Raw genomic sequence first — 23,480 nt, forward strand, 5'->3', positions numbered from 1 at the left:
AAGAAATGCCCATTTAGCCAGGACTTTTTTGATCTTCAGTTTTGCCATGGAGGCCCTGCTGCTTGGAATAAGGGAAATCTCTGGCACATCTTGCAGCTCCTGCTGCGTATCCAGCCAACGCAGGGTAGCACTAAGCAGAGCCTTGGACCTCTTCTGCATGACATTCACTCACATGCAGTATGTCAGACAAGAAAGGAACTGGCAAAGCAAAAAAAATATATCAGAGAGAAACCATTTCAGTCTTAAATACATGGTGTCACCAAATGAGTCTGAATCAAAGTAGTGAGACTGACACAAGCCTCCACTGTAGGTGTGTTTAACTATTGCATTCATGTTTTGGTTAATGAACACATTCAACCAAAGCTGTGTGTGCTCACAGTGCACTACCCTGGTTAGACTGATTCCCCTGACACTGGCTGAGGACACTCCCCACTGACTGCCACTTGGTTTCAGAAGGGTTCAAAAAGCTCCTACTTTTTGGGTCACTTTACCAAGACTTGGATAGTACCTGACAGAATCACAATGCCTGTCTGAGTATCCTTCCTCAGGCAAACTAAGTGGGAAACCAACCATCTCTTCAGCCAGACCAGTCTGTAACGCAGATTTGACCAGTGCATACTGTAGACATCACACTATGTTCCTCTGGCATTTAGAAAATTAGTCACCCCAGGCTTGTTTGCTTGCTTGTTTGTTGAACCCTCATGGTATGTTCAGCCATTGATGGAATCTGGGCTTCAAACTAGACCGGCTGCCCTAGAGCATCTGCTCTTCTGCCACTGGAGCTCTAACTAGGAGGCACAGAGATGCAGGACAAGTCCCCGAAGCAGACACTGGCATTTGTTTCCCTGCCAGATCCCTTGTGGGGATTGATCTGAAGCTGAAGATGGTTTTGCTTGTATTCTGGTCACTCCCAGAGAAAGCTGGGCTTTGGATCGATGTGGAATGTGTCACTGAATGGTCTATTATTCAGTGAGTGCAATGTGCACTCGGAGACACAGCAGCCCTCAGTAAAGATTCAATTCTGCCTCTGAGGATCAAAGTGGGAATGAACCAAGGGAACTACTCAGCTCCTTTACGTGACACTGCAATCAGTGGTTGCTTGTTTCAGGGCAATTCTTCACGGCACTTTCAAGTTATGTGTTGCTCCTAATTAAATGGCCATTTACACAGGCACATCCCTTTAGCAGGGTGAGGAGATATCTCCAACTGAAGCGGTATTCCCCTCTACACTGAGACTTACACCTGAGCTAGCACAGCTTGTCCATGCTGCCGTATCTGGTCCACACCACAGCCCCAAGGAGTACAGGGGTGCCCACAGCTCCACAGATGCTTTCCCACCATTACCCTCCTGCCCATGGTGTGGGGCCATGCTGCGAAGGCACACAGAAGTGGCAATAACCAACACGACAGGCCCAGGGAGGAGGGTAGAGCCAGAGCAAATGGAGTCCCGATTTCTGGCCTCAATTCTGGAGATGATCTTTGGAGCAGAGGAGGCAAGCTTGTTGCCAAATCCCTGCATTGACTGGCATTTCCAGCTGACAGTTGCTTGAATTTTTTTTTTCATAATGGGATAATTTATTGCAGGTTATAGAAGGCACTCAGCTGGAGGGAATCCCAGCTTTGGGAGATGTTTTCATAATGTTTTTTTCTGAAGTACTCTGTTTCCCAGGAAATCACAGTGGTCAGCAATATCTCATGCTTGTTTTTGACCACTTGTTGGGTGATTTTCGTGTGTCTTGAAATGGTCATGTGGTTTTTAGGTGTTCTTCTTTGATTTAAATGACATAATCCATTCCTCCCATCTCTGCTGTCCTCATTCAGCATGCATCTCCCCATTCTAGCTCCCTGACAGAGAACAGAATGCTGGTGAGATGCTAGGGAAGCAGGCGAGGCTGGAGACTGGGGTGGAAGGGAGATGCTGGGGAAGGAGGCAGGGCTGGGACCAGACTGGAACGGTGAGAAGCCAACATGGCCAGGTGGGCAAGAGTGATATAGTGGGGAGTGGTGATGGGAAGGGACTAGACCAGGGAATCGGTGTCTCAGGAAGCCAGAAGAAAAAGGGGCAGCTCATGGACCTTTTCCCATGGGGCAGAGAGTGAGTCCTGGTGTAGAAAGGGAACATCTGACAGAGCAACTGCAGCCTCAGCCTGTGCTGAGAGGGCACCAGAGGAAAAGCATCTGATGACAGAGGAGTCAACAGAAAGGGCTGAAGCTCTGGCTGGAAGGAGGTGAGGTTTGTGGAAGACATTTCACTGAGTATGTAAATCTGTAATTTCAGCACAGTGACAATCTATCACTTCCTTGGTCGAGTCTCTCCAGCCTGCCCAGCCCCAGAGCCACTATATGTGATTGGCTGGAGAGGGTCAGTCGGGGGGAACAGGTGACCAGTCACTTAAAGCAACATGGGTGAGGGACTCCCTCCTTCCAAACTTGGCACAGAGGCAGAAGAGGTATTCTTCAGCCTCTCATGCGTGCATGCCCTGGGACTGCCACTGCAGACATGTGTCTGCTCTCCGATGGGCCTGGAGCCACCTCCAGCCAACAGAGATCCTGCCCAGAGCACAGGGTGCTATGTGGAGGGGTCTGGCTCTGCAGCAGGAGATAGTCCTGGGTCCTCCCAGTGAGCAGAGACCTCAGGACAGAGTCCAGTGTCAGGTCTGGTCTGGGGAGCCTGCTCCTTCCTCTGAGAGTAAAGCAGCAGATCAGGGATGCCTCCAGTGCCTGAAGGACTGGGACAGTGAGTGGGCAGAGGAATCAGGGGCTGGGGCCTGTCCCCAGCACCCAGCATTGCTGAGGAGCAGCCCTTTGGAGTGTCCACTCTGTCTGGTGCTGGTCTCTAGCTCCCCCTCCGTGCCCACCCCAGCACCAATCACCACCAGGGCTTGTGAAGTGAGGGAGTTGCAGGAGACAAGGATGCTTAATTACAGAGCAGCCCTGGAAACCAGCAGCAGCAGCAGCGGCACTGTGGCCAGGAGGGGAGGCAGCAGGGCTGTAAATAGAAATTGCGGAGGCAGCTGCAGGGAACAGAGTGAGGGAGGCTTCTGCGCCTGCATCGCTCCATCTACCTCCTTTCCCTTCAGCTTCTCTCACCTCTCCTGGCCACCCAGGCTCCCAGCACAAACCAGTGTGTGACAAGCAGCCCGAAAGCATGTCTGGGAAGCAGCAGCTCTGTAGACAAAACAGCTGCTCCAGGTGGAGAAGTGGGTGTGCGAGGCCGCAGCAGCCTCCTCCATCAGGGGCCACCTCCCATAGAAATGTGTGAGGACCTCTTTGACCAGTGAGGAGACCAAGGTGAGATGGATGCAAAGCCCTTCTACTCCCTCCAGAGGAGGCTGTGGGATGGCTGATGTCTAAGTCCCCATCCAACTGGGGTCTGCCCAGGACAAAGTCCCTGTCATCCCACCCTGACATCTCCATTATGTCCTCTTCCACAGCAGCAAGAGCTCTGCTTTCAGTATTTTGCAAAGGTTTATTTAAAAATGTTGAAACTAACATCCCACAAGAATTGAATATTTCACCACGAGGAGAAGAGAAATCCTACAAAAATATATATCACAGCGCACAAGGGCAGGGGATGGGGAAGAGCGAGACTCAGTGTGGAAGCAAGAGGGAATACGGAGGGGAGGATGGGAGCCACGGCAGAACGAGACTGAATGGCAAAGGGAGAACAAGAGACAAGCGGGGAAAGTGAAACAGCAGGAGGGAAGAGATAATCAGGAGGGAGACCATGGTACAGGACAGGAGTGGGAAGTGGGAAAACAGTGGGAGAGGAAAAACGGGAAAAAAAGGAGTAGAGAGCCAGCAGTTGGCAAAGGATGGGGCCTCCTCTAAGGTCTTGCCAAGGCAGGGCCAGGACTACAGTGAGATGTCAGCAGGGGGGCCAGCAGGGACCTAGAGTTTGGCCCAAGGCTTTTGTGCTGCAGGACTTGGCTCTAAAGCTGTGTCATAGACATGGTTTGTCAGAGTGAAAAAAACAAACCCACAGTTTAATTCAGAACAGTCAGAAGGTGATCGTAGTTGAGAACTTGCGGGGAATGAACAAACTGCTCCTTTCCAAGCATTTTTCTTTAACGGGAAAGGGACCAGATTTGCAAGGGCACTTAGGTGCCATTGAGGAAGAGGTAGATAGCCCTCTCTGAAGCTGTGGGATGCTTGGCTGGATGTGAGTCCCTGGAAACTGGACCGGAGGAATGGTGTGGAAGCACACACTGGAGGTCTGCTCCCCTACATAGGAGTTGCAACTGACCAGATGGGAAAGCCCAAGCAGGATTTGGGCTTATGGTCATGCTACTTTGCTGGGTTAACAGAGGGAGTTCGAGTTCCTGCTCCAAAACAATACAGGGCAGAGAGGAAGGATTCTTCCCCAGACCTTCCCTCCTCCCCACTGTGCTCACAAGGAGATCACCCTTGTGTTAACAAAGCCAGGTCCCTCCAGGAGGTCAGCAGAGACGCGATTCCTTCAACTCACCCAACCCACCTGGACGTTCCTTTTTAATTGCACAGACATGTTGGGCAGGCTCAGCCCAAGGCTACAAACATTTTAGGTCAGTTTCCCCTTACACATTTCTCTCTGTAAAATTTCCACCTAAAATAAAATTAATTCAGATCTTTCTCCTCCAGCCAGCCAGAAGACAGGGAAACCTGATATGCTGTGCCTGAGAAGGGATTGGCCTCTGCCCTGGCTTGCTGTCAATCTGTCCATATGAGCATCCCACTGAATATCAGCTTGGGCCAGGGGAGAAACTGCAGGCATGCTCCGGCTCCAGCCTGCATAGGGGAAGATGGTTTATAAGGCTCTAGCCATGGGGAAAACAGGTCCAGTGAGATTATTTATTGACTGGAAGAACCTTGTATGTCCACACGTTTTGAATGTTTTTTTCCAGGGACAAAATGTAGCAATGAAAGTTTGGGCGGGCCAACGAAGTTGTTTCCTATATCTAACCTGTTTTGTGTGAAAGAGTGAATGACTGTCATAAAAACGTATTTGACTAGAAAAATTGGTCTCGGAAAAGATATTCAGCATATCTAAACTTCTGTCTTTGTACGAGTTTTCCCTACTGCATTCCTCAGCTTCCCCCTTACCACAGCATCCACGGAAGGTTTCACTCCCTGGAGATACTTTTAACAGAAACAGAAACATGTTAAAGGGAGGAAAAAACAAACAAACAAACAAAACCACCAAAATCTGATTTGTTTGCAGAGCTTACAAAAACCTGGCCAGCAGAGCACAGGGCTTCCCCGCATCAAGTGTTGGAACACGTTTTCAGCACGGGTCCTGCAGTGCCCTGCCGCTTGCTTACAGATATCTCCACGCAGACTGTGCAAAGGGAAAGTCCAAGGACAGCCCTTGGAAGTGGTAGAGTCCAAACTCTGGCCTTGTTTCAACAAGCACTATCGATCAAAGAGCAATCTAATTAATCTGGTCTGGAAGATTACTTAAACCAGTTCAAGGCATTATATTATAAACCGTCAGCAATGAGCAGTGCAGCCCCTTGCAGCCTGGGCACGGATGTCCTTCCCTCACCATGGCTGATGTGGAAGCCAGAGGGGGAACAGTGCCACATGCCCTCAGGGGACAGTGGTGAGCAGGGCAGCAGGCAGGAACAGCCATCTGCCCCCTTCTCTGTCCCATCCAGCCACAGCTTCAGTGTCCACCAAGGCCTTGAACAGAGCCTGAATAAGGAAAAGGCTCGGTAATAGATCGATCTGTGGTAAAGCCATAATAACTCCTGCTATAAGTGGAGACTCAGCCTGTGCTTAGACTAGAGACCTCCAGAGTCCTTTTCCACCTACATCTTTCAACCTTTCTGTGCTTTTAATAAGTCAGTAATTTTATTTGACCTGTCATTTTCTCCAAATCTCTACTGTTTTTTGTGAAGCTTATTGCAATTTACACTTGCATTTAAATGTCCTTCACGGTGAGCCAGATGGGACCTGAGATCACCTAATAGTTCAGCTGGGTAAATGGGCAGAACCAGGCCTCTTATGCAACTCACTGTGCTTTGTCCTATAAAGAATAGGCTTTTACTACAGAGATAAAGGATGAGAGGGACATTTCCTTTTCTCCAAGATGACTTTTATCAGAGACCTGGTATGGTGCTTTAGGGGCTTCTAATTGTGGGTGTGTTTCCTGTCTCTGGACACATCAGTCCAGCAGCTGAAGGTGTTTGTACAGTATACAAGCAACCTCACCTAAATCTGCATCATTTCAGCTCAGTTGCTATCAATGTGGTGTCTGTGAACTACTTTGAAGGTGTCCATGGAACCTAAGAGAGACCTACCAGCAGTAAATTACAACCCTCCAAATGTTCCCAAGGTAAACTCTAGATTGCTCTTTGTCATCCCAGGCACAGAGAATCACATCTGCTGCTTGTTGCCTGTGGCATGAGTTTCTGAAAGCAATTCTCTGTCTCAGCCTGGCAAAACTTAAGCTCCTCATGCCCGGCTATATCTGCATGACATGTTTCAGCTGCTTCAGCTGTACCCCAGTGTACAGGACACTTGCTAAATAACATGATGGGCAGAGGGTTTTGCCTCAGATTTTCCGAAGAACAACACCACAGACTGATGTTATTCAGAAAAATCTTACTGAAGGAGACTGAGGGGGTTGAGGGTGACAGCAAAGAGGCTTCCAAGAGATAAAAATATTTGGAAAGCTAAAGGAACCTTTTCCAGCTTTAACTGGCAAGAAAAGTGGTGGCAGGGAGGAACTGAGAGGAAAAAAATGGGGACAGAGAGATGAAGAAAGACACAAGCTGAATAGAAAAAACAGAGTAGTTCTAGGCAGAAACAAAGTGGAAAAATGTGAATATCCTCCATTTAGGGGGGGATGTAATGTTTCCTTCAAGGAAATGGGTTGCTGAGGGGGCCCAGGTGTTGTTTAAGCCTCTTCTTCCCAATCTTCACCCACTCTTGGAACCTCTGGGAGGCCAAGGCCTCTGGAATAGAAGAACCTGCCGCCATCTGAGTCCCGGCTCAGGGAAGACCGAGCCCTGGCGTGCAATCCTGCAGCAACTGAACTCCAGATGTTCACTTCAAAGCACACGACATGGGAAGGGACACACAGAGGGGTTAGGCCCATGGGGACAGGGGTATGCCTCTTCACCTTGCCTACCCCCAATGTCAGGCATGCACTAGTGAGAGAGTCACGGAGATCCGACTGTGTGTGTGTCTCTGCGTGTGTGCTAGGAGAGGGGCTGGGGACATCAAGATTTCCCACCACCACCAGCTGTCTTCCTTCCCACCATCCTGCTCTCTCATCACTCCGTCCTGCATGGGCCAGGGATGGTCCCCAAACTTCCCCCAGCAGGAGGCTAAGGAGGCCCAGCTTGTCCGTTTGCCCAGGCATGTCCTGGTGGAGTTGGTTATTAATGGTGGTGGCGGGCCGTGGCACAAGGAGGTTGTTTTTTTCCTGGGGTAGCAGAGGTGGCAGGAGTCTGCACTTGCCAGCTGTGACAGGAGGGTGGGGGGAGCCAGCTCTGCTTCTCCCAGTGAGCATCACAGGTTCACCAGTGGGATTCTGGGGGGAAAAGGGAATTGGAAATTAATTAGCAACAGGCATTTATGCTGCCCCACTGCCCCCAATGACACCTTTGCCCTGCCTGTCCCCCTGCCCCCACCGCCTGCCACCCACCCCAGCTCACTGGCCACTCACCGGTTGAGCTGGAATGCCGTGCCCTTCCCATGGCCACCCAGTTTATCCACACCCTCCTGGCCCTGCCTGGACTCCTCTGCCTCGGGTGTGGGGGCCAGGGAGTCACTGTAGGGTCCCAGGATGCTGACAGTGGCGGGGGAGAGGTCTGTGAGGTGCTGCTGGCTCTCCTGCTGCCTCCCACCACTCTGCTGCCCCGAGTGACGCCGGCGCTTCTGATTTCGGTCCCAGCTTTGGAGAGAGACAAGGGGTGAGGTAAAGAGTGACCCCTCAGATAAGCCCCAGCCCTCTGTGACAGAGAAGTTCGTGGGACCCCGCTATGCTCAGAGTTGGAGTCCAGCCCATCCATGTGCCAAAGCTCACAGGGGCTTGCAGCACCAGGTCCGCGCTTTTGGGACAAATGGCTCCCAAGCCCACCATCCTCCTACCCACCCACCTGAAGATACTGGCATGGTGACAGCCTCCATTGGCCAAAACCCCACTCACCAGAACTTGAATATGATCCCAGTGGCAACCAGGACAATAATGATGGAGATAGTGATGGTGACATATAGCTGGGGGTCCACACCTGCGAGACAGAGGGCGACAGGGGGGTGTGATGGCCACCCCCACCAGTACCTGGGGGGGCAGCAGTGCAAGGGGAGGCTCTCATGAAGTCTGCAGAAGGAGCTGCTCCTGTGGGGATAGGGGGGGCCAGGGCGAGGCAGAGGGGGGAGAAAGAAGCAAAGAGCAGATTTACCTTCTCCCCGGGGCCCAAATAAGAAGGGCCGCAGGGTGGCTGGTGTCTCACGCAGGTTGAGCCCTGCATTGTGCAGGAGCGAGTGGGAGTTGGGCTGCGCTGTCGCCATCCCGTGTGGCGAGACAAAGGTGTATCCCAGCGGTGGAAAGCCTGGGTTGGCTGAGTTGGTGTCCCCTCCATCCTCATCCGACACTGTGGGGCCCCAGACAATGGCCCAAGGGTACTGGGAGGAGGGCATGCCGTCCTCAAATCCGGAGGGGGTGGCGGGGCGAGCTCCTGCCGCCTGGCGCCTCAGCCGCACAACATGACGCAGCTCTCCTCCCCGGGCAGGCAGGGAGCGCTGGCGCGGCAGGGCAAAGCGAGAATCCCTCTCTGGCAGCGAGGTCCTGTCCCAGATGCAAATGGGTCGTGGGGCTGAGGGGCTCCGACGGGAACAAAGAGGCCGAGGGGCCGCTGGACCCCGAAGGCGAAGAGACCAGACGCCAGGAGGAGGGACAGATGAAACCAGGAGGAGGAGATGCCAAAGCTGCAGGGAGTGGATGCAGGAGAGGAGTGGAGGCATCCTGCTGTGGGGTGGGGTGGGGTGGAGGAAGAAAAGAGCCATATCTGAAATGTCTGCCCTGTCAAAAGGCAAAGCCCAGAGCAGCTGGGAGCAGCCTGTCACCCATGCTCCCGTCCTCTTCCCTCCTTGCCGCCAAATGCGGGAAGCTGTGAACCTACCAGGCACTGTGCTCCATCTCAGATGCAACAGTATCTTTGCTTAGCGAGGATCCTGTCTCATCTTCTTCACTGGGAACCAAAACGGAGAGGTATCAGTGTCCCCTCACCCGGAGGCGACCACTTTCTCACCAGAGGCAGGGCAATGGGGCACCGGTGCACCCACACATGCACCCACTCCGGCTCTTGTGTTCCCCCATGCCTGCATGCCCTCCTGCACAGAAGTGCATCATCCCCCAGACCAGAGCACTGCACAGAAACACATGCATTAGCATTTGCACACAAAAGCAAAGGGGTAACCTCTGGAGCACAGGTGCAGAGGTACATGTGCAGGTTCCCTGGGGATTCTTCTGTCTGAGGGCCAAGAGGGGGATTCAGCATCTTTATTTGCTTATCGTTGGAACAAGTTTGAATCTTAATTCCTCTGTTTATTTATAGTAGTAGAGTGTGTAATCCATTTATTAAAAAAGAGCCTCTTCATTGTGTGCCAGAATGAAGGAGCAAGAGGGGAAGCACGAGAGTAATAAACTAAGAAGACTGAGAAAGAGAGAGTGAATCAGCGAGAAAAGTCCAGCCTTACTAAAGAATTTAAGAGCAAAAATATGCTTATGAAATATTTAGTATTTACTTTCCTCTTAGCTAACACGTAATTACCTTCCAGCACTCCTTGTTCAAGTGTCCTCCGTGCTGTCCCATCCCTCCCTTTCTCCCCTGTTCTCCCACCTCCTTTGGCTGAGCAGCACTAGGCAGCAGTGGTAACAAAGGGCTGTTCCCCCCACCGGGATTTCTGCACTGGCCGCACGACACCCTTCGGCACCAGTTCGTCAGGCGGTAGCACAGCTGCCCTTCATGCTGCCTGCCCCTTCCCTTGGCTGGGCACAGCGCAGCGCCGGCCCTTCCCTGGCAGTTGTTCTGTGCCTGACCCAGGATCCACTCTGCAGCAGAGACCGCATGCATGCACACACACATACACACACAAAAATCATTCAAGATATTGAGCTCATTCCTCCATCCTGAAGAGGAAAGCGTGAATGCCAACAACCCACAGCCCTTCTGTGGCTGTCGGGATGGAGAAGCAGGGATGCTTGGCCAAGTGAGTCGATGCAGAGGCCAACCACACACCTCCAGCCCTGAGCCAGATGTCTTGCACCTCCCAGCTCCTAATGGGTTACTGTCATCTCCTCCTGCTCAGCCCATGCCCTGAATGAAAAGTGCAGCCCCTCTTGAATGGGAGGCCTCCTCTTGCTGAGGAAAGAACCCATTGCTTGCTGTGGTAAGGGGACTCACACCCCCCGATGTACACCTGAGCAGAGGGGCTGGGAAGAAGGGCACCCAAGAGTGAGTAGCTGTCTAGCTCCTGCTGCATTAACTGGGGATATTTTTAGTTTCCTTCTGTTAAATATTTAAACAAAGTTCACAGAAAAAAAAAATGAATTGTCAGCTAATGTGCCCTGCCCTTCCCTCTGGGGCAAGATCAGTCTCTGGAGGGATCCTGAGATGAAGAAGTGGAGGAAAGAGCAACTATTCTCAGCATTTCTTTGTACATTGCTCCTGAACCTCTAAGCCTTGGAGGGGACTCAGTATTAAAATGTAGCTCTGCAGAGAGGCAGCAGAACGGCGCAAGTTTCTTCCGAAGCCAGCGGCTGGCAAGATCTTGGCCATCTGGATTATGATCACGATGCCATGGAAAAGCACGTCTGGCAACACAAATCCGTGACAGAATTTCTTTGGGACTTTAGAAAGGGAGGGAATTCCAAGCATCGAGGACCTCCTTGTGTGAGTCCCTGGGCTAGAGGGCACACAAACCTCCTGAGTGGTTTTGAGGTGGCCTGGAGGGCCTGAGGCCATGCCTGCGACTCACCACAGGACAGTAGTTCCCTGGGGTGAAGAGCCTGCTTTGTTTGTAGCACAGCATTCTCAGTTACAGCTCTGGCCTTCAGGGGCTGTTTTACATCAGGCAGCAGGAGATGTGGATCTGGACAGTGCCAGCCTCGGAGTAGAGATCTTCAGGTACTGGTCTCATGGGGGAGCGTGGTACTTTTGGGGTGCATGTGTAACCACTAGCACTCCTTCCAGCATAGGTGGCTCTACAGGCAGAAATGTGTCTGGATGCAGATGAACAGTGTGCTGGGTCACACAGCTCACTGTGGTCCTCACACTTGTTGGGATGCCTTGTAATGGAGACCTCATTGTACTTCCCAGCTGAGATTGTGAGCTCCAGCAACAGCACCACAGACCATGGATTCCCAGGATCTACAGCCTGGGAATAAGAAACCCTACAGAGCCAAACCCTGGCTTCACATCCAGTAGTCTGAATTTCAGCCCTACGGAGCAGGTAATGGCTGTAGCTGAGGGGAAGGAGTGAGCGCCAGCACTGGCTTCCTCATGTGCTGTGGAAGTGACAGCCCAGATGTCAGGTGCAAGCTTCAGACATGAGATGCTGCTGTGCACAGGTCCTGCTGCTAATAGTGAAGAGCAGGTGGCTCCTGGTGCTCCTATTCCAAAGGCAGCTCTAGGTGAGTGCAGAAATGAGGCAATGTCAGCCCATCTCAGTCAACACATTCTGATTTGCTAATCATGTAATGGATGAGACAGAATGTGTCCTGCACTAGCACACCCAGGCATGGTTGTGGAGGAGCTGGGAGAAGCACAGAGGTGTCTCCCATAGCATGAGTGCTGCGAGAACAAAGGAAGGTTTCAGGTGTGAATTCCAGGCAGTGAGGGCTGGACTCCACTGTCCATGGAGCGCTCATGTTCAAAACAGAGCACGGATGTCCCCGTGGCTTATTGACAAAGCAGCAGACAAAGCGTGTCTGGGGCACTCTGCAGTTAGTCACCAGCAGTAGGGATTGTGACCTGGGCATAGACCCTGCTGCATTGGAGGGCAGGTGTAACAAATGCCCTTAATTCAGTTCTGTATGCAGCTCCTGATGCAGATGCTGAAGAAACTGGTAGATTTTTCAAAGAAGAGAAGGTGATGACAATTCTCTTACTACCTGGATGTATAAATCTCAGTATGCACACACCTTACACCATTCAAGAGGCCTCTGTGTGCCAGAGCAGACTTTGGATTTCTGTACCAGTACAATATGGCATGGCTCTTGCTTTCAGATATGTTTCCCAGGTCTGATTGTGATAAAAACAGAAAGGACTACTCCCAGGATCCAAAGATGGACCAGTGTATTTTCACTCTAGGTACAGAGCCTTCATAGCAGTGTTCCAGTCCTGTGATGCACAGATGACAAAGTGTGAATGACAAAGCTATTTCCCCAGGGCACTTCATTGAGCTCAGTTTTTGTGAATCCTGGTGCTTGAAAGCTGTGAGTAAGAATTACACTGCTCTTTGCTACTGCATATGGACCACACTACTGGTCCAGACCAGAGATGCCCCAGGGCTAATCTATTAGGAGCTACTCTCATTGCATTTGCAGGATGGATGCACAAATCCCGCTGCTGTTCCTCCGTGTCAGGGACCCAGCTGCGCTTCCTCCCTCTTTGTAAGTCATGGACCCTGCTGGGCCGTGAGAGAGCAGATCTCAGTAGCCATGCCCCAAAGCATGTATCCCAGTTCACCAAGGGAGCTGGGAATTTACATCCTAACTAATGGCTAGGAGCAAAGACTGCTGAACTCCTGCTCTGAGCAAGGAGTACAGATTAAACCCTGAATGTGACACCCTAAGCTCCAGAGTTCAGATGCTACCGTGCCCCAGGGAAGCCCTAGGATTCACTGCCAATAACTCCTTCTCTGTGTTTGGTACTCTTGTATGCCATGGTCCCAAAGATAAATCCTATCCAAATATAACAGCTGTGACAGGAATAAAAGAGCCGAGGTGCCAGCCGTGGGCAGGCAATACCTGCGCTGTAGCTCCCTCACATCAAGTGCAATCTGTAACCTTCTGTTACAAAATGCTGAAGTTTGACAAATTCAAATGAGGAACAATACTATTAATAAAGAGGGTCAAACACTAGCACAATTCACTGAGGCAGGTGGTGTATTCCCTACTGCCTGGAGCCTTCACATGGCTGAATTTCTAAAAGAGACGCTACAGTTCAATCATAAGTTATGGGCTTGAAGCAGGAAATGAAATTGGTGAAATTCTCTGGCCTGTGCTCTGCTGTAGGTCAGACTCAATGATCAAAATGGTCCCTCTGGCCTTAAAATCTGAGGATGTCACAGCTTTCTCGATGCCTACCCGAGATCAGCTCCGATTGAAAAGCAATTGGATGAAACCGAGCACACACAAGTCATGCCAGTGAGAAGTGGGTAGAGTCTCCTTCCATCCGGGAATGGGAAAAGAGTTGCACCCGATTCTGTCTGGCCTGGCTGGCAGATGATGATCTATCTGTATTTTTGTAACATCTCGAGCTTGACTGCTGTGATACTGTGCCTCTAGGAATGAAGCCGTCTGCTCTCGGAGCTCTCCAGCTAGTTCAGAATGCAGCAGTCTGTTTGCTCGGCAACTCAAGATGACGGGAATGCATCACCGTGCCCCTCTGCACCCCAGGTCACCTCGCCTTTGTGCACAGAGTCCAGTTCAAGGTCTCCAAGCCAGCATTCAAAGCCCAGCATGGGACAGGCCCCAGTGACCTAAGCAATCAATCACCACTCCTTATGCAGCGATGACCTCACGTGACGGATATATTCTGCTGGAACAATGAAATTGCCAACCAGTTTGGGGAGAGGGGGAAGGGATGGAAGAAGGGGAAAGAGGCCCATGACCCTGATGAACAGAGCATTCACAGGAGCTGGGCCAAGATTATGAAACTTATTGCCAGCTGAAATAACGCTCGCCATTAGCAACCCCGCAGCACTTCATGCAAATCCTTTCTTTGCCCAGCTCTCCCACGGCAACGATCGCACTCGAAATAGTGATAAAAAATCAAAACAAACCTGAAGAGGACCCAGCCCTCCTCACAGAGAACGAACGCTAGGTTGGCTGTCATTTTTTAGCTCCGAGCTAACATGAAGGGCTACGGTGACAGCTTCCAATATATTGAGACTATGATGTAGGACTGTGGAACCTAGCAGCTATCTCCAAGCGTTGAGCAGAGCGAGTTTAGGCACTGGCAGTGAGACCCACACACACACTGCCTGGTGCCCCAGGCACCCCATGCCAATATTTTTCTCGATGGTCATACACATCCCAGAGTTCATGGTCCAAGAGGCAGAGATGCAGTCATTATCAGTTTGGCAGCAGGAAGAATGAACCCTGATGCTGGTGAAAAGGGGTTATATTTACATGCTGCTATATTTGGCTGGGTGGGGATGGGGAAAGGGAGGAATCTCAGAGTAGCTGCTCCAGGGTGGCAATTCTGCTGCACTCAGATGAGTTTCAGCAGCTGGGAGTGATAATCCAAATGTGGGTACCCTGGGGTAGGAGATGCCAAGCACATCTGGGGAAGGAGTTCCCACCTTGTGTGGGGCCAGGGGCAACAGCTCGCAGATCAGGCTGAATTTGGGGGCTGGCAGTCTGAATGCAGTAGCTCATATCAAGCTGCTCTACTTGATGTCTGAGGCTATGAGGGTTGGTGGCAGCGCCCAGAAGGATCCAGCAGGACTGTGGAGGGGCTGACGCTGCTCGCCCTGTGTCAGTGCGGGTCCTGCAGCGTTCAGGGACTGCCGGTGGGAATTCCTGTGCCAGGGTTCCAGGGCCAGCACTTATGGGCTGGGTATGGAAATCCTAGGCTGGGGCAGAATCCAGGGCTGGAAGGGTGATGGTGCATTTGGACATATAGCTAGCTAGGGAATGGGTGTGTGAAGCCCATCAATGATCCTCTAAGCGTAAGTCTCCCTGCATTTGGGAACTGTGAGCGTGGCCCCATTCCAAGCAGCGCTCTAGGATGCCGGTCCCCTGCCATCTAGTGCCTGCCTGCAATACATGTCATGAGTCTGCCAATCTTCTGGCTCCCAGCTTCCTACTGTTCCCGGGCATCCAAGTGCTCCAGGTGCTGAGTCTCTACATCTGAATTGCTCTCTCTTGCATGCTGCACCCTTGGCCAGGCAGGAGGAGGGACTGACCCCTCTGTTTCCTTTCCCCAGCTGCGCCAATTTGGCTGAAGTCGCCTTGCTCAGTGCAGGCTCCAGTGCTCCAGCACAACAGGTCTGTGATGGAGCCCAGAGCTGGAGGGCAAGAGACAACGATGCCTGGGCTGTGCCCCCTCCCTCCCAGACCCTCGGGCACCCCCTGCCCCAGACTGAAAGAGAAGAAGGAGGTGGGAAGGAGTCGACTAGAAGGAGACAGAGCACCTAGATGGGGAGAGGGGAAAGAAAGAGAGGTAGAAAGGACACAGGGAAGGAGACGGGTAGAGATCACTTGGAGACGGGCAGGCATTCCTCCCTGCACCTCGTCCCTGCAGCTCCATCCCCACCCGGTCCCCCAAGCCCGGGTTGAGAGGATGAACTTACCTTGCGGGGAGACAAGTGGGGCGCAGCCGGGGCGGCGGAGCAGGAGCCTGAGGGAGCACAGCTGCTGCTGCCGGTGCCTCTCATGGCCAGGACGAAGGAAGGAGAGGAGGAGGAGAAGGAAGGTTTGATGAGGCTGAGCCCTGGCTGAGGGAGAGGGAGCGAGAGATGCCTTGAAATAAACAGCTGCCGGGGACTGGTCCAGCCCCTCTTTCTCTCCCTCAGTCTCTGTCTCTCTCGCTCCCTGCCTCCCGTTAACCCCATGGCTGCTGGCACGGGCGCGTCCGGCACCGTCGCCCCCGCTGCAGCCCGAGGGCCGCGATGGGAGAGCCGGGCGGGGGCAGCGGCCGGGCGGGGGCACCGCGTCCCCCCGCTCCGGGAACCCCCTGCCCCGGCGGCCGGGTGCGAAGGCTCCTCCCGCTCCCGGCCCGCCCGCGCTGCGCTCCCGCAGCCCCGCGCCCGCCGCCCGCCGGACCTGCCCCCCGCCGCCCGCCGCCTCCCCGCCGCCGCTGCCCGCTCCGCTCCGCTCGGCTCCGCTCCGCTCCGCTCCCCCGTCTCGTCGGTTATTTCGGGATCTTCACAGGAAGCGATTAGGTTGCCATGGAGAGAGGTGTCTCCAAGGGACCCGTCGCTCCAGCTCGCTCCGGCGAATGCCACCCCCAGACGGGTCCGTCCTTGGGGGCGGAGGCCCCCCGGGATCCCCCTCCCCCGGGCCGCCCCCCCGGGCTCACCTCCGCCGCCGCCGCCCCCCTCCTCTCCGCCCCGCAGCAGTCCCCTCGGGGAGATGCCATCCCCCGGCCGCTCCTCGCTGCCGCGACGGTCCCGCCCCCCGTCCCTTCATCTCCGCATCCATCATCCCCGGGCTTCGCGCCCCCGGGCCCCCCTGTGCGCCACGGTACCGGGGGGCGACAGGCAGGACGCAGCCCGGGCGGGCGGCGAGGTCCGGTCGAGCCTCAGGGGCAGAGCCGAGACGCCCACGCGTGGGCCGGGTGACACAGACCGGTGCTGTGGGAGCGACAGAGGATCCGTCCAAGGTGTGTTTCCCGGTTGAAGGATCACCCTCGTCGTCTGAACGTGTCCTCAAGTTCGTTTCTGCCAGGGATCAATGGGATGCGTCTCGAAATGGTAGGGATGTGACAGCGAAATTAAAGAAAGAAGCTGATGTGCCTTTGCGAGGCTGGCTGTTTTGCAGGGAAGATCTCCCTCCACCATCAAGTACCAAACAGAAAGCACAGTCCAAATTAGAAGAAAGCAGCTGAACAACAAACGGAGAACAGAAGAAAGTCAACAATAGAAAGACAGTTTCCACTCTGGGGTCTGAATTTCCTCAGATCTTCAGAAACCATAAAACTTTTCATCATAAAGCAATGAGGGAAGACTGTGGCTGACCCTGGGGGAAAAAAATAAAATAAACCCCAAAAAAAACAATGCAGAAAGAAATAGTAGAGACAGCACTGTGCTGTAAAGCAACCAGCAGCTGCATCAGGCATGGACACAGATGACAAATGGACACACAGTACCAAACCCGAGCATGGTAGGATGCCCGGAACAGGTGATGCCACCCTCGGACAGACACCTTGAGGGGGCTGAGTCCATCGGCCTTCGTCAGGCCTCCTGTGAACTCCCACAATAACGAACCAGGCTGATCTGAGCTTTCCTGTGTTGGGACGTTTGAGCCCTGCGCATGTTTTTTAAGTGTGTTTGGGAGAGTCAACAGGTTTTTTACATGTTTGGGAGTAATGCCGGTGTGTGTTTGGATGTATCAGCACGGGGATGTGGTTGTGTAAAGGCTTATGGTCACTAGGAGGTCATGGTGTGAGAGGACGGCACTGCCAGGGAAGATGTCACGGTCTGGGTTTGTGTGAGACATGGCACCATTGTGTGTCAACAGGCATGAACACGGCTGAGCCCCTCGGCTTTTGTCCCTCTCACATACACAGGGCTTTCTGTTAGAGATTATCCAGGCTTCTGTCACATTCTCCACTCTTTTCATCTCTAGCCCTCCCAGGCCGTGTACAAACGATCTGTGCAAAGCTTGCTCAGCGAGCCCTCGCACACTCAGCCCAAGCGACCAACTGTACAATGTGGCCAGGGACACAGCGATGTGTCATGAGCCAGCATCCAAGTTTTCTTGCCCTCTGTGCTTCTCCTCCTGTTGTCTCACCTGGGAGTAGCGGACAGTAGAAAGCTCTGGAAGGGGCTACATCAACCACACGGCTCTTTCTGACCTTTTCAAATCCTGACGAATGTGTTTAGTATAATTGGAAAGCACAAAACAGACGAGAAATTTCAACCGGGGAAAGGTCAGTTAAAGGGCGAAAATCCAAATGACGCAAACACTGAAAATCCCCCTGAAGAGCTAAAGTACAGAAGGAAGCAAAATGAGCCAGAGATATGAGAGAGAACGGGAAGGAGGATGTTGTACAGACCAAGGGAACCCTGGGAGATGTGGGGGGGAGTCAGGAAAGCCATCGAGGTGATGGGAACAGTGGGTGCGAGGGCTGATGTCACTCTTGCATCACTCTAATGTGATACAAAGGGAATGGCTTGTTTGGCTTGGAGCAGAGGCTTAGACAAGCAGTGTGTCAATTGGAGGTACAGGGTGGTCTCAAGGGAAAGCTAACAGGAAATTACAGGAAAATATGAGGGGGGCTATGGCATCAGGTGGGCTGATGGAGGAGCATGTGGGCTGTGGAATGGGGATACAAGAGTGGTGCTAAGTATAAAGCATTACTCTGAAGGTGTTAAAGTGAGGGTGATGTGGTCATGGAAAGAAGAGGGAAATGTAAAAATTATCTCTGCTATGTATTTGGCCAAGATTTGGACCAGGACCAATGTATGTTGTGTGAGGACAGCTAAGTACCTCCCTGCCCAGACATACCCAGGAAGGATATGATGTTGTTATTTCTGTCTAGCAGAAACACTTTTCAATGATCGCATACAGATCATTTACAGCCAAGAGTCCTGAGGCCAAGCAGCTCATTGCTGCTGTTTTTAGCATTGTTTCCTTACGGCAGAAGGACCCATGTAGTCACCCTGCTATCTGCAGAAGTTTGTCTGTCCATCTGTCTGTTAGTTGCCATGAGTTTCACAAAAGAACCAGAGTCTAAAAGGTAAATAAGCTCCAACAAGTTGTACGAAAACCAGTAGCCTGACAGAGATACCATGCTAGAAGAGAGCCCATAGCCATGCTGCTGGGCAAAACCCCACTGGTCAGAGCAGTCCAGACAGCAGGCCAAAAGAATTAAGCAGAAAATACTGGGAAAGCTGTGTGTGTCAGAGAGTAGTGGAGCAGGAGCCCAGCAACAAAGAGGATGAGCAAGGGGAAAGGACTTGCAGACGTGGCAGCCTGTGGAAAGGGTGTCATTAAGATACCCTGGTTGAAGGCATGTTAGTGGAAAGCATAGAACATATAGGAAAGAAATCTGTAGAGAACCCGATTTCCTTGGTCTTTTTGCTCACTGAACAACTGGTTAATAAGCTCTGGAATACCAGAGACATCCCAGAAGACTGGAAGAGAGCCGTGCTGTGCCAGTATTTGTAAAGAGCAAACAGAAGACCTGAAAGTTTCTGGGCAAAGCAACAAAGAGCTGATATGAGATTCTCCAGTTAATGCCAATCAGCATGATTCGGAGGAAACTAATCTTGCTGCATAAACTTGTTTTGTTCTTGTCAGTCTTTGATGTGACTACAGGTTTGTTCAGAAAAGGTGATGCCTTAGATCTATCCAGGCTTCTGGAAGCATTAATATCCCAAAGCATGCTGATGAGAAAAAATAGCATTATGCAATGCTAACAGAGCAGGAGGTTAAGTGAACTGGTTAATTCCATTTAACTACTTGCAAATGCAAAGGGGGTCATCCCTGGAAGTCTGCCATTGAGTGGCAGTGTTTCTTACGTGGATGCCCAGGAACAAGACCAGGGTCAGGTATGACTCACCATTTTATTCACTGCTTGGTGAGCAGATATAGGTCATTCTGAAACAATTTACTGAGGACACAAATATTGTTAGAGTGTTAAAAATAATGAGGATGGGACCAGCATAGAATGACCTACTGCTCTCGGTAGGGTGGTCATTCTCATAAAACTTCTTATAAGATAATTGAGAGCAAATTGTAGTGGCCATTAACAGGAAAAAATATCCATATCTAGTGAGAACAACTTCCAGTCCTGAAAAGCAGTGATCTGAAAAGTATTTAGGCATCATAACAGACAGAAAACCCAACACAAGCCCAGCAAGCTGGACTGCAGCAATGGATCTGAACTGATCCCTGGGCATGCAAAGACAGAAGTAAGGAAGAGAAGTGAGGAGATGATTAAACCTTTCTCTGTGTCTGGGTGAGTCCCATGCTGGAAAACTGTACACTGCTCCATGGTCCATAGTTTTAAAATAACTTGGAATTAAAGGTGATCTGAAGGCTGGAGATCTCAGCTATTTAAAGAGGTCAACCCATTTAACGTATCAAAAAGCAGAATAAGACGTGACTTGATTGCAGTACCACTTCTTTCCTGGGGAAAAGTCTACCAGGTATTCTGGCAGAGAATAACAAGAGCCAGTCACTGGAGAGTGATTAATCACAGAAACGAACTACCAAGTGAAGTACAAGATCCTCTCTCTTCTGGAGCCTTTGAATCATGACCCAAGGCCTGTCTGGAAGACAGTTCCTGATCTGCAAAATCCTGAGGGCTGTGAGAGCAGATCAGATGAAGAGTTACCATGCATTTACCCTCTTTTTAGTAAGTAGCTGATATTGGGCTGCCTTTAGGTGTAACTAGGTACAGGTTTTATGACCCTGTGCATGTTAGCCTAGTACCACTTATAGGGTTAAAAGCCTTCTGGATCGTGTTGGTATCTAAGCGATTCACCCCAGCCTCCTTTGTCCTTACGGTGTTTTTGTCTCAGAGTCTGGTATTACACACAGCTGTGAAACATCATCTCAGAAAACGTGACCCTAGCTATGTTTGGAGAAGGACTAGGAAAAAAAGTATCATTAGCCCTTTTGACAAGTTATTTTGATTCTGCAGTGGCCAAGAGAGAAACAACCTAGAATGAGACAGGACAGCTCTATGGGCTTTAAAGTGGGACAGTGAGCATATAAGAAAGAAGGTGGATCTACAGCAAGAAGAGAATGGTGTTTTCTTTCTGGAAAGATCAGAGCGAGATCAGAAGAGAGGGATGATGCTAGGGGTGGTTACAGTGAGGATTAGAAATCCCAAACATTCAGAAATAACAACGCTGAACCTCCCCGTGTCACAAGATTTATCTTAAAATTATGTAATGTTGTAAAGACTTGCTTTCATCTGCACTCTTCGCCTCCTATTTTCAACTCCTTAGGTTACATGAAAATCATATTTCACAGTTTCCCTGTGACCATACAGATAGGTACTTGCCTTGTGAACAAAGTGAAATCATGCGAGTTAACGACTCCAGGAGTCTGGAATTTAATCTCAACACTCGGCACTCTGATATAGGGAGGAGGCAAAGACTTTGCTAAATTATGAGAATGTCACCGTGCACTCTCACAAGAGCTTGCATATTTTAGGTAGATGATGGCCTTCTCCTTTGGAGAGCTCAAGATCTGATTCCTTCAAAGGACTTCCTGGTCTCTGTCCTTGGTTTAGCTCTATGCAGGACAAAGAAGGAGCAGACAAAAATGTGGGTCACACAGGACGTAGGGGTTGGAGTGGAGAAGGAGGACAGAGAGAGCATCATGTACCTCAGATGCTCAGGCTGCCTGGCTTTATCTGACTAATAATGAAAGGCAGCAAGCGTGTCAGAGAGTGTGAGAGAAACAGATCAATAGAGAGATAAAACTGAGATGGAAGGAGCTGGTGAGGGGGTGGGGAAGAGAGTAATAAAACACTACAAATCAGCCAGGTTACATTTTAAGCTGATTTGAACGCACTCTGTGCTGGTGTAAATGAATACAGCAGGTGTAAGGTTATGGTGAATCAAACCTACATACAGAAAGGGAGAGTGCAAAGTGGGAAGGAGATAGTCCTCTTGCTACTTCTTTAATGCTGCTGTACGGAGCAGCCCAGACCTCACTAGCTCTGACGATACGGATGGATGGCCTGTCCCTGTTGCCCTGGGCCACCATGGTCTTCAGCCTGTCCTGGAGATGTATCTGTTGGGTAAAGTGTGTCTGGGTCATATTTTACTCAACAGAGTGCAGGAAATGCTCCTTACCACCTAATACATGGAGGCCATGGGGCAGGACAACTTCTGGCAATGCCCCAAACCAGTGGGTTGGGGGCACTTTTCTAGGAAAGATAAGTGACTGTGCCCACACGCACGTACCAACAGAAGCTGACCAGAGAAGCCTCTTTGTTCAGTGACAGATTTTTGAGGCAAATGAGACTGAGACATCCCAAAGCTAAGGAGGAGTCAGAGTGTGTAAATGAAAACATGCTCTGCCAGAACAAACTGAGGGTCTGGGTATGTTCCCCTGTTGGGCACCTCTTTGCCTCCCTGGCCCAGCCATTCAGAGCCATCTTCCTCCTTCTGCCTGGAATTAGTTTTGAGTGACTTCCACCTAATTCTAGTGGCATATTCACTAATGTTAGAAGTCTGGTTTTCCACACTGACCATGGCTGTCCACACTGCTCCCTTCTTCTGTCAGTAGCCTCAGTGTGGAGACTGAGCACTGAAGGAGCCTCGGGGACAGAAGGGACCCTGAGAAGGGGTATGAACAATATGTATAGCTGTTCAAATGGGCTTGGAACAGCCTCTCACGGGGAGACACAATGATCTAACTCCCCAAGGCAGACATGGGTGGTATTTTCTAGCTCTAAAATTGTGTTTGGAGCAGTACAAAACCCCAAAGGAGCCTTTTCCACTACTCAGCCACAGCAGCTGCATGAGAAGAACTAGAGTCAAAGCAAATGATGAAAAGAGAATTGTTGATACTGGCAAGTGAAACCTTAACAAACTTAGACTTCACCCAGATAAAGATTTCAAGATGTTACGCCTGTTTCAAGATGTTACGCTTGCAGAAGTCTGGCAAAGCACAAGTCAACTGCATTTAATACATGCTAAACTGATCAAGCTGAAGACTGATTCTCTGGCTGGCAACCATATGCTAGAGTGGAAACTTGCCCTGACAGCACTAAGATTTTGACATGCTAAAACCATGTTGCCTGCGCAGACTATATTTGGCTCACATCAATTTGTTGCCTCTTTTGCTTTCATTAAAAATCGTCACTGATTTCCAAAGGAGCCAGCCATGAGGAAGCCGGTGTCGGGCTGGAAACTCTTGGCCAAGCAGCTTAATGCTGCTTATCGAAATGCATGTTTGCTGCCTGCGCTCCTCCCAGTCTCCCTCACAACTCACCTCCACCTACCACATGATTTATACAAGACAAGAAGAACTATGAAGCTTTTTTCCAAAATGACCCTCACTTTTTAGTCCCACCGTTGTAAAAACAGCTCTTTCACCTAGCAAAGGGAAACGTGCCCTCAGTGATGCCTCCTGATCGCATTAGACTTACTGATTTGCCCGCAAAGAGATACTTAAAACATACTATAAACATTTCTATCCTTGTGGAGTGTTTAAACTATCTTTTTATGGCCATACTCTGCCTGCAGCGGGGATGCATTTCTTTATAAGTGCGATGGTTAATGATTCAGCAGATAGTAAAACAATTTTTTTTGTAAAAATGAACGCAGTAGAGGAGGGGAGGTATGCAGGGATTTAAGAAATGCACAGTTTAAATACACAAGGACAGTGCCTTGCAACATAAGATTTTTCACATTTACATATCCCCAAAACACTGCCCAAAATAGAGAGATCTTAATGGTGTGAAAGCAGAGTGATGTGTAGGCACATACAAGGTATTCTATGGATCTCTTTTAATTCTGGTGTGGTACTTACAGAATGTATCATTGAAATATGAAAAATACTATGCCATATAGTAGTGTATCTGTTTTCTCATCAGTTATTTTATATATATATATATATATATATATAA

At 50.7% G+C, this 23,480-nt stretch overlaps 1 protein-coding gene across 6 annotated transcripts; it reads right to left on the reverse strand.

Moving 5' to 3' along the window:
- Positions 1 to 3,449: 3,449 nt before the first annotated feature.
- Positions 3,450 to 16,525, reverse strand: PIANP (PILR alpha associated neural protein). Of its 6 annotated transcripts, none has more exons than XM_065050058.1 (7): positions 16,511 to 16,525; positions 15,514 to 15,657; positions 9,111 to 9,179; positions 8,391 to 8,956; positions 8,138 to 8,219; positions 7,655 to 7,882; positions 3,450 to 7,519 (listed from the first exon to the last, which is right to left on the reverse strand). In XM_065050058.1, exons 3-7 carry the CDS (start codon positions 9,125 to 9,127, stop codon positions 7,498 to 7,500), a joined length of 915 nt encoding a protein of 304 aa, XP_064906130.1. In that variant the 5' UTR covers positions 9,128 to 9,179; positions 15,514 to 15,657; positions 16,511 to 16,525; the 3' UTR covers positions 3,450 to 7,497. The 6 variants fall into 6 exon arrangements, with proteins under 6 accessions (XP_064906130.1, XP_005506337.2, XP_064906132.1 ...); XM_005506280.3 differs by lacking the exon at positions 16,511 to 16,525 and adding an exon at positions 16,410 to 16,425; XM_065050060.1 differs by lacking the exon at positions 16,511 to 16,525 and adding an exon at positions 16,242 to 16,387 and having other exon boundaries at positions 8,391 to 8,953.
- Positions 16,526 to 23,480: the final 6,955 nt, after the last annotated feature.

Source organism: Columba livia, chromosome 1, assembly GCF_036013475.1.
Source record: "Columba livia isolate bColLiv1 breed racing homer chromosome 1, bColLiv1.pat.W.v2, whole genome shotgun sequence".
NCBI lineage: Eukaryota > Metazoa > Chordata > Aves > Columbiformes > Columbidae > Columba > Columba livia.